Source organism: Agaricus bisporus (genome assembly GCF_000300575.1).
Source record: "Agaricus bisporus var. bisporus H97 unplaced genomic scaffold AGABI2scaffold_2, whole genome shotgun sequence".
Taxonomy (NCBI): Eukaryota; Fungi; Basidiomycota; class Agaricomycetes; order Agaricales; family Agaricaceae; genus Agaricus; species Agaricus bisporus.
In genome coordinates this window covers 564,173-579,313 of record NW_006267355.1, presented here as the reverse complement: position 1 = coordinate 579,313, position 15,141 = coordinate 564,173, and the positions used below count along the sequence as shown (strand labels likewise).

General features: G+C 47.3%; 4 protein-coding genes across 4 annotated transcripts; 3 read left to right on the top strand and 1 right to left on the bottom strand.

The window, feature by feature from the left end:
* Positions 1-271: 271 nt before the first annotated feature.
* On the top strand, positions 272-4,368 carry AGABI2DRAFT_183013 (hypothetical protein). Its single transcript, XM_006457834.1, has 12 exons — positions 272-751; positions 781-1,342; positions 1,515-1,710; positions 1,779-2,314; positions 2,368-2,462; positions 2,514-2,663; positions 2,713-2,837; positions 2,884-3,110; positions 3,163-3,282; positions 3,382-3,619; positions 3,667-3,921; positions 3,975-4,368. Exons 1-12 carry the CDS (start codon positions 504-506, stop codon positions 4,166-4,168), a joined length of 2,946 nt encoding a protein of 981 aa, XP_006457897.1. The 5' UTR covers positions 272-503; the 3' UTR covers positions 4,169-4,368.
* Positions 4,369-4,435: 67 nt separating this feature from the next.
* AGABI2DRAFT_183012 (hypothetical protein) lies at positions 4,436-9,539 on the top strand. The gene is made up of 21 exons (XM_006457833.1): positions 4,436-4,844; positions 4,907-4,951; positions 5,003-5,644; positions 5,696-5,910; positions 5,963-6,181; positions 6,229-6,295; positions 6,344-6,477; positions 6,532-6,626; positions 6,674-6,715; positions 6,766-6,822; positions 6,879-6,975; positions 7,031-7,136; positions 7,188-7,224; positions 7,281-7,302; positions 7,364-7,377; positions 7,430-7,486; positions 7,534-7,816; positions 7,877-7,900; positions 7,948-8,023; positions 8,081-8,564; positions 8,617-9,539. The coding sequence occupies exons 1-21, from the start codon at positions 4,469-4,471 to the stop codon at positions 8,696-8,698; spliced, it is 3,174 nt and encodes a 1,057-aa protein (XP_006457896.1). The 5' UTR covers positions 4,436-4,468; the 3' UTR covers positions 8,699-9,539.
* A 1,517-nt stretch (positions 9,540-11,056) lies between these two features.
* Positions 11,057-11,351, bottom strand: AGABI2DRAFT_133730 (hypothetical protein; the record flags this gene model as incomplete). Its single annotated transcript, XM_006457832.1, has 2 exons — positions 11,242-11,351; positions 11,057-11,184 (listed from the first exon to the last, which is right to left on the bottom strand). Coding segments are annotated over exons 1-2 (170 nt in total), but the record flags the coding sequence as incomplete, so codon positions are not given.
* A 774-nt stretch (positions 11,352-12,125) lies between these two features.
* On the top strand, positions 12,126-13,133 carry AGABI2DRAFT_198940 (hypothetical protein; the record flags this gene model as incomplete). Its single annotated transcript, XM_006457831.1, has 4 exons — positions 12,126-12,373; positions 12,435-12,519; positions 12,568-12,672; positions 12,732-13,133. 4 exons carry the CDS (start codon positions 12,126-12,128, stop codon positions 13,131-13,133), a joined length of 840 nt encoding a protein of 279 aa, XP_006457894.1.
* Between the last annotated feature and the right edge of the window lie 2,008 nt (positions 13,134-15,141).

Sequence of the window (15,141 nt, the reverse complement as noted above, 5' to 3'; positions counted from 1 at the left end):
TGTTCGTGACCTAATATGATTATGCATTGGGGCCGTTATAGGAGATCTTGTCTAAACCGATTTGACTTTCCTCAGACACCTTGGGAGAAAATGTTGCCTGAGGATTTGTCATTCGGAGCAAACAAGATCGATGATGAGATCGGCGCTTGTCTCGGAATGCGGAAAACAAATTTTTGAGCGGAGTTCAATTGTGTGACTCGGCATCACGAGCGAGGGTTACGACGCGTTCGGCACATACCAACTCACTGGGCGGGCAGCGGCACTGCGATCTTCAGGGTTTTTTCTGCTATTCCTGCATATTACGTCTGGGACTGGAGCGCGGACAGGCTTGGGGACTTTGATAGCGAGACTTTAACGAAAGGCAGCAGAAAACGAGCCTCTGCGTTGGGGGCGGCTTTAGCTAAGCACATTTACAGGTTCGGAAGGAGGAGCTGGGTCACATCGGCGGGCCAACGATTGCCCATTGGAAAGTTTTATAACCCCGGAGAACTCCAGGAGCAAGGATGACAACTCCTCCCGGCGAACCAAGTTCTGTTGACAATCCCCCTCAGCCGTTGCCGCACCAGCCGCCGCTGCCGACTCCGACGCAACCTCCTGCAGCTGCCCAGCCGTCACAAGCCTCTCCCAGGCCGGCGCCCCGCAAGCCGCGGCAGAGAAGGCGGACAGACTCTGCAACGCCCAACAGATCCGAAGACCAAAAATCAGACCAGCGCCAGGAAGGCCTGCGCGAGTATCTTCACCCGCCACGTAAGTTAGCAGGCACCTCCACTGGACCCCGAGACCTCTTCATGCTCAACCCTGCTATCCAGCTGCTTCTTACCCGCTTTATCCTCCGCGCGGGCCGTATTACCCTCCGTATCCACCCCCGCCGACTTTCGTCATGAATCCTTCATATCCCATGGGTGGTTCTCCTTATTCTCAGCAGCACCAACAGGGGGGCTATCAACAACAACATACGCAAGTCCATGGCCAACCTCCTCCCGTCGGTGTTCCTCCACATCCACAGTATGCATACCCAATGCATCCCCAGCCACACCACTATGGACCTCCGGGTTATCCTTCGTACTCGGCTTACCCTCACCCGATGGTAATGTATCCTCCGGCACGTCCAGGCACAAATCCTGAACACCCCCAGGGTATACCGTCGCCCATGATGTCCGCCAGTGCAGGAGGAAAGCGCAAGCGCGGTAAGTCAATACTCGGCGAGTCCATGGGAAAAGCTGGTGAAAAAGGATCCGATGAGGAGGGCGGCGCTTCTGGAAGTGACATCCCTCGCGTGCCCTCGGCGCAGCAATCTCAGGCACCTCAAACTATCGTGGATCTCAAGAAGCGTACAAAGACTGTAAGCTATTGAAATTATTAACAAGTTTTTATGCTACCCAACGTTGCTTCTCCTTATCTAGCAACGTGCTTGCGATTCCTGTCGATCCCGTAAAATACGGTGTGACATTCTTCCTGATGTGGTAAGTATTCGCCAGCATTACTCGTCCTTCTATTCTCAATGCATGCATCAGGATCCTCCTATTTGCCAACACTGCAAACAGTTCTCTTTTGAATGCACATTTTTCTTGCCTATCACGGAGACTAGGTTTAAGAAAAAGAAATTGGAAGAAGACGCAGCTAATCAAAGGGATAAAACAGATGTAAGCAACCGTGTCGCTACTTCGCCCACAGGCGAGTCTGTACCTGGGCGTGACATCGGCGTTTTTGGTAAGTACTCCACTGCCCAATTTCAACATTCTTTCCTCGTCCTTGAACGGTCTCACATAACGCTTTAGGGCCAACTTCACCTTATCATTTATTGCATTCTCAAGCCACTATTAATTCGCGCATATACGAAAATTATGATCTCCGATATCAACACACTTTCGAGGTTAGCAAAAATGGAGACGGACTTATTACCGTTCAAAAGCCGGCCACAGAAGAGCAGCAGGCCGCACATCCAAAACAAATAGATTTGCACGTTGAGAAGGATGTTATAGAAAAGCTCGTCAACTCTTATTTTACTGACGTGGCTCCTGTGCTTCCGGTCGTTACTCAAGCCGAGTTTCTTTCAAACACCAACCCCGCTCCGGTTCTTCTTTATTCTATGTGCCTTGTCGCCGCCGCTCGACGTGAAGTGCCGTCTAAAATCTTCGACTCCTTGCGTTTTACGGTCAACAATATCATCAAAGCGGATGATGTTCTTTCGACCGCGTCAATAGCCAATGTTCAAGCTTTGCTTATCCTTTCTATGACCGGTGACTGTCATTCGCCATTTGTCCCTAATGCATTGTCAGCTCTCTGGATTCGCCTTGGAGTCGCTATCAGGATGGTGAGTTTGAGATCGGAGAAAGCTGTATGAACCAGCGTTGACCAGCTTTCTAGGCACAGGATTTGGGTTTGCATCGGGCAGAGTCGGTTAAGCAGAATATTGAGCTCAGGCGTCGAGTTTGGGGGGCTTGTCTGATTTGCGATCGATGGTAAAGGCTTTGTTATGCCGCATGTTTTCGCTAATTGATTTCCATTGACAGGACGAGTTTAGCGTACGGACACCCCTACATGATCGACGTCCAAGACTGTGACGCGCGTCTTCCCTCCTCGGGTGACGAGAGCGGCCTGTACATGGATGAGCTTGTACGGTTGAGTCTTTTACTCGGTCGCGTCCTCAAAGCGATCTACAGGCGAGTCAAACTCTCCTTTACCTCTTTACGCGGCTAAACTTAGATCCAGTCCGGCTGGCCTTACTTTCACAACTGACGAGCAACTCCAACAACTGCTGCAAGACCTCGAGGAATGGAAGAGGATGCTTCCGGAGAGTCTCAAGTTCCACGGTCCGGATACTCCACGCAACGCAGGTGAGCTGCTGCGCACATTTGCCTATGGTTTTTTAAATTTCGTTAGGTATCCTTCATATCATATATGCGTCCATTTCCATGATGTTCTGGCGCGTCTTCATGCGTATCAGCTATATCTGTCCAGCCCATTTGAAGTTTGGTTTAACGGTTGAGAATTGGACGGAGCTTATAAAGCTAACCGGTGAAGCCATAGACTGGTTGGATGTTCACGAGGAAGTATATGATGTTTGGCTACCGGTGGCCTATGCTATGACTTCATGTGCCTTAGTCCAAGTAAGTGTTCATACCGGCGAAATTGGAATATGTTGATGAATGCCATCTATAGTACCACACATGGGTAAGGAGGCGGGATATTCGCGCCGCAGAAAAGCTGCGTCAATTACGAGACTGTATCCGTAGGTGGGAGAAAGCTATCAACCCTGAACACATGTCATCAAGGCGAAAGGTTCGTAAAGTTGTGCTCGATAAGCTATGCCGCCTTGACTAACAATATGATTGCATCATCAACGTTTAATCATTTTGTCCTGTGTGCATGTGCTTTCAGACGGCGGAGATTATCGCGCTCTTGTACGAGGCGACACAGGGTCCTCCTCTTCCAATGGAAGCTCCTGCCCTCAACCCCACTGGTGGGGTCAAGACGAGACCCCCATTAAGCTTGGAGTATCGCAAAGATCCAACCCGACCGGGTGGAGGAGTTTTCATTGCCCAACCACGGACGAGAGAGGAAGATGTGAAAGATATACCTCCCGGAACCATCATTGCATCTGGTGCGGATCATGAAGGTGTGTCTCATCTGTTAGTGTTCTCATCATAAACATAGCGTCTGTAGGTTCGAGTTCTGCCACATCAAACCCCGGACAAGCACCTCAACGAACGCCTCCGCCTACCATGGTCAACTTCGCTCCCCTGAATAAAATGGGCGACTCCTACGGAAACTTGAACCCTGCTATGAATTCGCAGGGCAGAGGAAATGTACAAGTGATGAATGTGCTTGACGGCGGTAGTCAGGGTGCCAATCTTGCTGAATACGAGATGTCCGACATTGACTTCCTCGAGGGCCTTCCTGGAACGATGTTCGACTGGCGTAAGTGTTCAATACGATGCAAATGGGAAAAAAAGCAACTGATGCATCTTTAGATCAATGGGATAATTTCTTTTCACAACGTTTTTCTCAAGGCCACCAGCAGCAATTACAACAGCAACAGCAGCAGCAGCAACAACAACAACAGCAGCAGCAGCAGCAGCAGCAGCAACTACAACAGCAACAACTGCCGCCAGGCTCTGCATCGGCGAGCTCTCAATCAATTACCCTAACTTCCGCCCCACATTAGGCGAAGAGCGAACGTTATTTCGAGGTTCATATGTAATCGGGGAGAATATATAGTTTTTTTTCTACTCCAGTTATTGCTCATGTAGCCAATTTGCTCCCTTTTTCCACGACCTGTAGCTATACTAGAGAATTACAGCTTGTCGTCTGTTAATCTGTGGACAATGTACATACTTGTATTACGTAGTTTGGTTAGGCATTCCCTGTTTTGGTGATGTCATTTTATCCTTCCCTCTGGCATTCTTCCACTGGCACTTCGTCAGAGCTTGGTCTTTCTCTCACTTGAACTTCGTCTGTATCGCTCATGAAGCGACTATTTACCAGAGGGTCCAGACGCACTAGCAAATCCCCTGCGATCGGTGAACATGATATCCTTCACACACAACCATCGACTTCGGCGGGAATGATTCATGTCCCTGCCTTGCAACCTAAATATGTTGTTCCTCCAGTACCGCATCCATGTCCTCATGATCATATACTTGCTCTGGTGACCAAGGATGGCTTGCTCTTGCGACCTCAAATACCCGGTCACGAGTCGGATGGAATATCTGGATCTTACGTTCGCTTAGCCTGGGGAAAGGAAATCAAACTGGAGGAAGTTATAAATGATGAAGAGCAACACGATTGGAGTGATGGCGTTGTGATATATGGGATTGTCGGTGGACTGGAGCTATATACAAGTGGGCATCCTGGTTTCTCAGTGGTCTTTGTCGCGTGATCGATTAATGGACCGATTCGCCAGCCTCATACCTACTTGTGATTACTTCCAGGTCCGAGGCAGGGCATTGTGAGTTGAGCTTCCATTGCATCCTTTGATATAGAATCTGACATTTATCAGTTTTGGATCCCACTCATATCGTTTATGGAGTTAAGAGTGTGGTTGCTATCCCTCTTTTGGAAGAGAGCGCCAGGTCTACAGTCAAAGCAATCTCTTCAAGGAATGCAGCTCTCGCGAGACCTTCTCTTATTCCAAAGGTAGCGAATGAAGCAAACAATGAGGAGACTGATGGGCTCCTTTCAGATTCACTGCCCCCTCTCTCCCGCGTTAAATTTTCGACGGATCCTCAGGTTCACCTGGTTCCTCCGAATATCAAAGATGATGAATATCTTTATCCTCATACGCCTCCATCTGCTTCTTCTAGCACTTCTTTACTCTCGTCAGAGGTCCCGACAGCAACTCCGATTCTCAAAACTGTTTCGACGCGATTATCTTTTTGGAGCAAAATGTCTAAACCTAGCTCGAGCAGCACGCAGGAATTGCCTTTCCGTCCTATACCGGACAAACAAGAAAAGGACGCTCTAGACAAGATTATCAGGGAAGAGAGCGGTAAACCCGCCAATGTTATTGACAAGATCCTTGCCACCACGGCTCCACCACCGAAAACGGCGGAGGAACAACATTCTGAGTTGGAGGATAAAGTTATCCGGGAATGCATCAGGGAGTTTACCAAGGGCGACATGTATTTCTCGTATACCTTCGGTACAATAATTCACGGTTTCACACATATTTCCAAAATTAACAATGAAACAGACATTACGCGCTCGATACAGCATAAACAAGAACAGCACGCGAAATCTCACAAGAAGAACGAATTACTAGCGGGACTCGGCGCTATACCTTCCTCCGAGGCTGGTGTCAACTTGTCTGCGATCTCAGAACCATATCCGACACTACCACTGTGGCGGCGCGTTGATAAACAATTCTGGTGGAACGAGTGGATGTCGAAGCATTTCATTGATGCTGGAGTATGATATGATTATCTTCTACCACTCACTTGGGACTGAACTAACTCTTTAGCTCCATTCGTATGTCCTGCCTCTCATGCAAGGCTATTTTCAGACTACACAACTTATGGTGTCTTCTGAGCTCGGCGAGAACGAAGAATGCCCGGTGGACTATATCATTACTTCTCGCCGCTCAAGGGACAGGGCAGGCCTGCGGTATCAGCGGCGAGGGATTGATGAAGAAGCGAATGTCGCTAATTTTGTTGAAACGGAAACAATCATGCGGTTAGAGGTACTTTCTCACATGATTAATGTATATTTCAGTGATGGACTGATGAGTCTTTCTACGCCAGCGAGAAGGCAAGGAAAATGTCTTCAGCCATGTTCAAATTCGGGGCTCGAGTAGGTAGCGAACAACGATCGATTTACGCGTGACTAACAGCACATTGTATAGTACCCCTCTTTTGGACGCAAAGTGGATATAGTTTAAAACCGCCACCGGTTCTTGCTCCCGACCGCTCGCACGAACAAAATCTCGATGCTATACGACGCCACTTTGAAAAAACGATACCAGTGTACGGACCTCACGTAAGCTTCTCCACTGTATATTAGTATGGCTTGAAAACGACGACCCCTTTCTAGGTCATCGTTAACTTGGCTGAGCAACATGGCAAGGAAGGTGCAATAACGCAAGCATACCGCGACCACGTCAAGGAGGCCGGTCTCGATGATGTCCAGTAAGTCAGGAGGGTTCATTTACGCTCAAAAATAAAACTATATACAGATACCATGAGTACGATTTCCACGCGGAAACTAAAGGAATGAAGTGGGCCTCAAGGCTTCTCCTCTGGCTTTTGACACTGATCTCCGATCAAGATATGAAAATATATCTAAATTGACTGATATATTGGAACGTGTGTTTGAGGGGCAAGGGCAAGTTGGGGAAACATCTTTTGCTTGAAAGGGTTGATCTGACAAACTTACCCTAGATTTCTGTGGATGTGTGATGGCACGGTTTTATCGCAGCAGAAAAGCGTTTACCGCATTAACTGCATTGACTGTCTTGATAGAACTAACGTAGTTCAGGTAAGCATAACTCATTAGTGTTTTCTGATTATTCGAAGTTTCACTTTGACACTAGTCGGCCTTTGCGCGCCATATCATGAACTGCCAATTAGGTGCCCTTGCTTTATTAAACCCATCCATAACAACAAAACGACCAGATATCGATCTGGTATTTAACGACGGTAAGTGGACCGCTTTTCCTTAGGATGCTACATACTGACTGTTGAGCGCAGTCTGGGCAAACAACGGCGATGCCATAAGTCGTGCATAGTGAGTAGCTAACAATGACTTTTGACATTCTCGCTCGCTAATCGGGCTGTGATCAGCGCCGGTACATCTGCCTTGAAGGTTCGGCCAATCATCTTCAAATCGTATTCGCTTGATGCCTGATGTTTACTCAACAACACAGGGCGATTTTACCAGGTCTGCATTTGTGGCACTTCTAATGGAAACCACCCCATTGATGACATCACAGAACAGGAAAGCGTGATTTAAGCGGACTTCTCAACGATGGGGTGAATTCTTTAGCAAGGTAGGGACAAATTTCGCTCTCATTCGATCCTTGCTGACTGCTTCTAGAATGTATACGTCTACTTTCAGCGATTGGTTCTGCCAGGCGGTCATTGATTTTATGTTGGGAAATCGGACCATTTCCGTGTTTTCGGAGTTTTTATTGAAATTGCAATCTTCGGACCCACGAGACCTCATCAGGCTTTCAAAAATCCGGACGGAAGCAATAGCGACTTCTGTTGCTCGTGTTCTACCGGAAGGTGAAGGACTACTTTCCGGATGGACTCTTTTCGCACCTGAAGAGCTGAATGTCAAGCTTGGCTCGAAGTTTGAAGAAAAAGTCTTACTTCTGGTTAGGAATACTGTTTTGCTATACGAGGTAAAATACTTACCCCATTTTTTTTTCACATAGACTATTAAAGCTCTCTACATCGTGGTAAGTTGCATGAAACGTGGTAATCAATTCAAATAACTTGGCACCAGAGCTATGATTATACCTTGGAAAAAGTGAAAATTTATACAAGAGTGCCTCTCGGGGATATTACGGGTATCAGTAAAGGTCAGAGCGCATGTTGTTTTTCCGCCGATTACAGATGATCATGTTGAAGAGATGCAGGAGCATACATTCTGTCACCACTTGAAGAAGCCAGTCGTGATCCTGAGCAAAATTCCGGATTTATTATTACTTGGATAAATTCAAACCAGGAATCACGCGCTAGCAGTTACAGCGTGCGGAATAAACTGTGGCCGTCTGGCGATCTTACTTCACCGACCTCACCGACTTCACCTCTCCAACCACAAACATGGGGTTCTTCGAGAAGAAGTACAGTGAACCTATCGCGACTTCTTGCCAATTCCTTCGCCGCCTCGGGCACGAGTGAAACTACATTCGCTGCATTCAAGGTACTTCCTATTGAGCCAGCGAGGTTTCGTCAAGGTACCGGTACGACTAGTGGACCTTACTCGGAAACGTCGGAAGAGATAGCAGGTGCTTCGAGTTGTCGAGAAATAGTAGACCGGATTGTTGAGTCGATCGGTCATGCTTGTGAGAATGTGGGAGGAGGGGGAGATCGATTTATTATTGATGAGGATGTGATTAGGTGAGTGCATTCGAATTTGTGATTGAGACTTTCTTTTTGATAAGATGTATAGCGTGGCTGATGCTCAGAAGTCAACGACCATGTATGCCAAGATGGAGTATGGAGTGAAGCGACTACTTTGGTTGGGTGGTTGAGATTGGCCTGCGAGGTTGATCATATTGGAAGATTTCATCTATTTGAATTTTGGATCTTTTTCGTTTGCTCTTTCGTCGCTTTGATTGCTGTGTTCACGATTAGGCGCATATCATGGAGAACCGGTGGAAACCCCGGGACTGCGGCGCAGGGCACCACCTGTAACAAGATAGACCACGCATACTATAACGCATTAAACAAGTACAAAATTTGAGTTCGAAGCTTGGTTCAGAAATTCTTGTGAAGCTCGAATCTCCTCAATGAAGCCCCCTTGACACCACTAATAATCTTCTTCGACCACGGTGTCTGAAGCGCCGCAATGAATTCTTGGGTTTGTGTATAATTTCCATCTTCCCAGTCATGAGTGACAAGATAGTTCCAGCCTGGGATCTCGGGGCCCTTTCCCTCGACCAGATCAACTCCATCTACAAGTTTGTAGCGTCTTCCCCTCAGCCAACCTGGAACCCTTGAAATGTCACCCATGTGTTCTTCGTCATACCATTTATGGAAATCTGCATCAAGTTCTTCTTGGACTGACCAGAGCACCACAAGGAGATATTTTCCGGGTACAGCGTTTTCCGGAAGACCGGGTTTGGTGGCTTGAGTGATAAGGGAATAGTTGCGGCGTTGGAGGACGGGAAGACGTGGGATAAGAGCTCTTTCGTTATCTGAGGCCTTATCGCGTAGTGAAAGGTATTCGGGACTCTTAGTCGTCTCGGTTGTGGCCATATCATAGATGGCTACCCAGTCTGGCTTTTCTCCGTCAACTGCTTGGTATCTGGTTGCAGAGGTGATACCGGGAACTGTCAATCTGGCTGGTGCATGTTCACCATCATACCAGTCTGTTTAATTAGTTGTATCAGCCTGTGGTTGGTTCTGAGCTGCATTTGATTGAGTGCTTACCATTGAAGTCTTGAGTGGAAACTCCAGGTTCGCATTGGGCAAATACGAAGAGGAGACCGTGGGGGGTGTTGGACATTTTCTGGGGTTGGGTGTGGATGATGCCAGTCTGGATGGGATCTATTTCATACTTATAGCAAGTGATTTTGTGCTTATGAGATGACTGAATAGCGTCGTGGTGTATCCAATGGGAACGAGTGCTCTATAGACAACATCTGACTCTCATGTGGACGAGTCGAGGTATTTATAAGTCTTGCGTGTGTGTATCCCTAGGTCAAGCTGGAACTGTACAACTAGCTACATGCTGATACATAGTACTCTTCTTTTTGCCTTTGAAAAACGTCATGGATGCACTGTTGCGGAGAAGAATGATTTATGAAATTGTGCAGTGCGGTCCCGAAGAATAAAGAGGTGGACACTCTAAACGTACTAAACTACGATTCTGATGCGGACTCGTGACTGCTGTGGCAATGGAAGCATTGATGGGAGGGAGACGCAGCTGGTCAAATCAAAAAGCATGTTTTCATCAGCGATCGCGTAAACCACATGCATGCGCCTATGTTTGGACGAAGGCATCATCGCAAAATGCTTTTGCTTTTGCTTGGTAGGACTTGGTTGTTCGGGAATCCGGTGGCAAGGAGACGAGAATTTGTTTGTCGCTAATAGACTATATTGGGGGGTGGATCATCAAGGGTGTTACAGGAGGCGCCTGGGGCGCGCTTGTCTTTGTTTCCCCATGCTTTCATCTTCCCTGGCTGAGAATACGCTAGTCTAGTCTCCAACTAATCTATCCTCGTCGTCGTCACTCTTTGACCCTGCGCTCCCTTACACCTACCTCTTCAAGTTCAACCACCACGCCTTTCCTTCAACGCACACTCTCTAATGGCCTCCCTTCTCGCGCCATCCGCGGGCCAGTCTTCCAGGATCTCTCAGGTCCTCCCCACCGTCAAATGTTCGAACTGCAATAGGCCTGTGCCTCTTTCGGAACTTGGGGATCATATTTGTGCTCCCCAGACAGTGTCTGCGCCCTCGCGTCCCCCTCGTTTGGCTTCTCTTGCTGCAGGTATTCCACCTCAAAGAACTGGTACTCCACCCGTTCGCTCTCCCCGCTCTCCACCTCATGAACGTTTACCTTCACCCTTCGAACGACCACCCGCGAATACCACGTCTAGCGGGCCCTCTTTTCAACAACGGTTGAGTCCGCTAGCCAGAAATGATACCGCGACATCTTTGCAACACCCCCAAAATTTTCAACCACCTGCTACTTCATCTCTTAGGCCACCACCCCTTATGAACCCATATCAGTCAACCGATAGTCGAACGCGCGCAGCCTCGAATGCCTCCGTCCGGCAACCTATCCCTGCAATTCAAACTCATCTTGTAACGCCACCTCCCTTCGCTTCCTCTCTTGGTCCTCCTCCGGGGGACATTGATACACAAACTGGCGGAGCCGCAGGAATGGCCGGAGTCGGTCGACGCGGTTTTGCTGCAGCCGCACGCGCTGCAATGATTGTCGCTCCCTCGGGACATATGATGGATACCCGACCCAATCTTCCGAGATTCCTCGACATGAATGTGCCGGCGCGATGTAAGTGTTTTACTCCTGCCAAAGCTTTTGAGAGCTCAAACTTAAGTACCAATGCAGCTCCTGATACGCCCCCTCTTTCGGCTGGTTCTGGTTACTCATCTCACTCTCCTGACCCTATTTCTCCCAGTCCCCAAACTGATTTCGTTCCCGAGGCTCTGTCAAGGCTACAACATCCTGCTTTTCCTCCACGTCAGTCCCCATCACCGAACTTTGCCAATATCCGGAAATCACCTGCTGAAGAATTTGCAAACGGGTTCGGTCTGTCTCCTTTGGATCGCCTACCTCTGCTTGGAAATTACATGAATCAACCTCCCCTAAGCACCAGTCCAGAATCTCTCTTTTCATTTGAGCAACGGAAATCTCCTCCTCGCGAAGTCCTGCAGAATACCGGGGGAGACACGATGAGCTCTACATATCCAAACGATGGACCATTGTCACGTAAGGACACCCAAAACAGCCTCAAGTCTACAACTTCGAACGAAATGGCGAAGCAGTCGTTACCTCCGCCTCCTACCTCTGATTCTGATTCTGAATGCGGATTGGCTTATGCTGATTCGACGGATGATGAGGATGAAGTGCCTCAGGCATCGTCGAGTCGCGTGTCGAACACCACCATCAATCCCGAATCCGCTGCGACCAAATCCAATCATGTGCATTTTGCCATGCCCGAAGCAAATAAATCGGCCCCTTCACGTCAATCGGCTGCTTCGTCGTATTCCTTGGCCAGCGGATCTGAGACGAATGATACCATGGCTAAAACTTTGCGTAGTCCTCCGACATCACCCAGTAGACTCAGCAGGACGTTATTTGGCTCTGGGCTTCGGAGAAGTGACAGTGGTAGCAGCGACGACAGTAGAAGCACCTATTCTAGAGTCACAAGTATGGTCCCGATGATGGGACCTTTAAGCAAAGGTTCCATGGAACAATCAATGGAAACCTTGATGGAAGAGGCAGCTCCGGACGCGTCGACGGCGGATGCGGTGAAAGAGAGTACGTCGTTTGGGAACCTATACTTCAAGGAGAAGGACGACAGTTATGTCGAGAACAAAAGCCACGAAAGAGACAATGGATTGGCAACCACGAGTGGCCAACCTCATCGGAGCAATACCGTACAAGTACCACCTCACTCGCCGGAGAATAAGCCTCCAAAACTCCCGACGCGAGCGAAAACGACGAACGACTCTACCAAGTTACCGCCTCGCAATGAGAAAGCGCGGAGGGTGAGAACTTGTTTGAGGTGTCAGATAAAGGTGGATGATGGGAGGTGGATCAGAGTCGATACGGGAGGAGCATTGTGCGAGACGTGCTGGAAAAACATGTATCTGCCGAAGGTTCGTACCAGTTCCTTTTTCACCCTTTGCTTTGTCTGATAAAAATTTACAGTGTCGCCGTTGCCTGTTACCTATCGAAAAACAGGCTGTTTCTTCGTCTGATGGTCAGCTGAAAGGTAAGTATCACAAAGAATGTTTCAATTGTCACGTTTGCCATGTAAGCGGTATTTTATGGGTCTGGAGGCTGCACACCGACGCTGATATCAACACTTATAGAAAACTTTCCCTGACAAATCGTTTTATGTTTTTGACGGCAAACCTTTATGCGCTTATCACTATCACGAAGCCAACCGGTCGTTATGCGCTGCTACTCGTTGTGGGCAACCTATTGAAGGACCGTGTGCCCTCTCCCATACAGGTGATAAATATCATCCTGAGCATATGACTTGTGAACATCCAGGACTTGTTCCTTGTAAGGAACGATTGAAAGAGTACTGGGAGATCAATGGCAAGATGTTGTGTGAGTGGCATGCGGCGGAGGCTAGTAGAGATCAAGATGAGGAGGAGGAGTGGGTGCAGACTTCGAAAGCGAAGAAACGGATAACACGATTTATGAACCTCTCGAGTATGGGAGGGAGTGGTGGGGAAGAGAATGGAGATTTAAATGGTCTACTTTGATTTATTTTCTTTGCGGATGGATTTCTTTTTGTGTAAGGAAAGTTTTTGGATAAACTTGATTATTATGACGGACGTGTCCGTTCGTCATTTCGTCTTTTTTCTCTCTCTTTTTTTTTTAGGATTGGGACAATATCAAAATTTCTTTTTATTTATTGATGAACGGTCTTTCCTTTCTTTTGACATTTTTGTATTCCAATTTTTCGTGATACCCATGCATTTTAATGAACCATTTTTTTGTGGACTTTTTGATTTATTTGACTATTCTTTTTCTTTGGTGATCTACTTTCGTTTTTTTAAAAGTTGTTACTAATGCTTTTTTTCTCCTGACACTCCTTTTCGTTAGTTCGTTAGTTCGTTAGTTCGTGTAAGATATTATACATCATTTTTATTGAGTATAGGCACTTTTATATTACGTTCATCGGCAAGTTTGCGTGAGTAGCTGCCTGGACTTGTTCCTCTTGACTATCAAGTACGTTTCTAATGAGGTTGTGTTGTGCCCCACATGGATATCGGTGTCGATTCTACAGGCTCTTTGTATCTGTACTATCTACGTTATTGATTACAAATTTCGGGAACCGTTCATGACCTCTTGAAAGGTTCACGACCCGTTCGTGACCCGGTCATGACCTGTACCTGAAGGTTCATGACCCATCCATGAACGGTACATCAATACATCACTAGAGTTGAGGCCTCTTGCCTTCTCAGGTCGCATCATAGTAGCTTGTTGCCCGAACCCTCTTGAGATTTAAGGGACACTTAAGTTAATGATCCTTGGACGGACTCCGTTACTATCTTCGAGAAGCATTACCGTCCTTATTCATCGAAACTTGTTATCCAGGATCTCTTTCCGAGTCGGTACTAATCCTGACCGTGCTAATTAGAATTCAAGGTTCCTTGACTTCTGCCATGCTCAGATCTATAACTATTCGGACTTATATTCGACTCTTGAGAATTTTGAACAATCATCATGGTTTGGCCCCAGTAGCAGGCGTGAATAACTTAAATACTCACCACTATATCCAATAAAGGGTCGACGAGAGCCGCCGGCCTTATTAATGTAAGGGTGGGGAGTGGTAAAGGTACTACGGGCCCTTTTCAATTATATCGCGGAATTCTTGAAGTTCATAAGGTACACAATTTACACAACCCGTCGTGGAATTCGCAGTCTAAGAATAGCGCCGGTGACTTTTCATTCTTAATCTCCGCGAGTTTAAAAATGGCTCAGACCCTCCATTTTTGGGCTATCATGGTCAGTAATTCTGGGTTGCTTCTGGTCACTTTTATGACTTTTCATGAGAAAAGCGAATTGTGGACCCGATGTTCGGAGATGTTCGTTCGGCACCTAGTTCGACGCTCTATTGATACTTTCATGAAGTTCAATCACGTTATCTTCCACTAGGCGAGCAGCCTGAACTTTGAAGAGTACTACGCCACAATGTCATGCTTTATGTACCCATCGACTCCTTGAAGTGGAATAGTCGGACATAAGGTGACCGTAGAGGAATGACCCATTTTTAAAAATGTTGAATTCTTTCCAAACGCGCTCACTGGACCAGGCTGCCTCTCAGAATGTGCCTGGCTTAGCCCTCAATATTTGACCCCGTTTTTTGGTAACTCTGGCAGCCGTGAGGGAAGATAAGGAAGATAAAAAGTGGGCCAATTGGCCGGGTTGTCCGTGGGTTCTGATCCTTTTTTGTGGAGACGTTGGGAAATTCTGTATACTGCCAAGATTGTTATTTTAAATATCCGAACTTGTCATTTGATTACGTAAGGCAGAGCTCCACTGTCGTGTGTTCAGCATTTCTTTACTCGTAACTTATCTTGCGGGAAAAATTCGAAAGGTGATGTCAAACAAAGACCTAATCGACTTAGGACTACTTGTCAGGCATCCGAGCCTATTGGTTCCAATAATTCAAAAAGAAGAAAACAAAGTGGACGCTTCAGTGCTGGCACGGTCTTGACTCTTGGGTCTTGGCATACTACTCAACAGTCAGTGCGAACTTTGAAT

Coding starts and splice junctions, on each gene's coding strand:
- AGABI2DRAFT_183013 (XM_006457834.1), top strand. CDS start 504: ATGACAACTCCTCCCGGCGAACCAAGTTCTGTTGACAATCCCCCTCAG. Junction 1,343..1,514: donor TCAAGAAGCGTACAAAGACT/GTAAGCTATTGA, acceptor TGCATGCATCAG/GATCCTCCTATTTGCCAACA. Junction 3,922..3,974: donor TGGAACGATGTTCGACTGGC/GTAAGTGTTCAA, acceptor ATGCATCTTTAG/ATCAATGGGATAATTTCTTT.
- AGABI2DRAFT_183012 (XM_006457833.1), top strand. CDS start 4,469: ATGAAGCGACTATTTACCAGAGGGTCCAGACGCACTAGCAAATCCCCT. Junction 7,137..7,187: donor CGATCTGGTATTTAACGACG/GTAAGTGGACCG, acceptor TGTTGAGCGCAG/TCTGGGCAAACAACGGCGAT. Junction 8,024..8,080: donor TATTACGGGTATCAGTAAAG/GTCAGAGCGCAT, acceptor GAAGAGATGCAG/GAGCATACATTCTGTCACCA.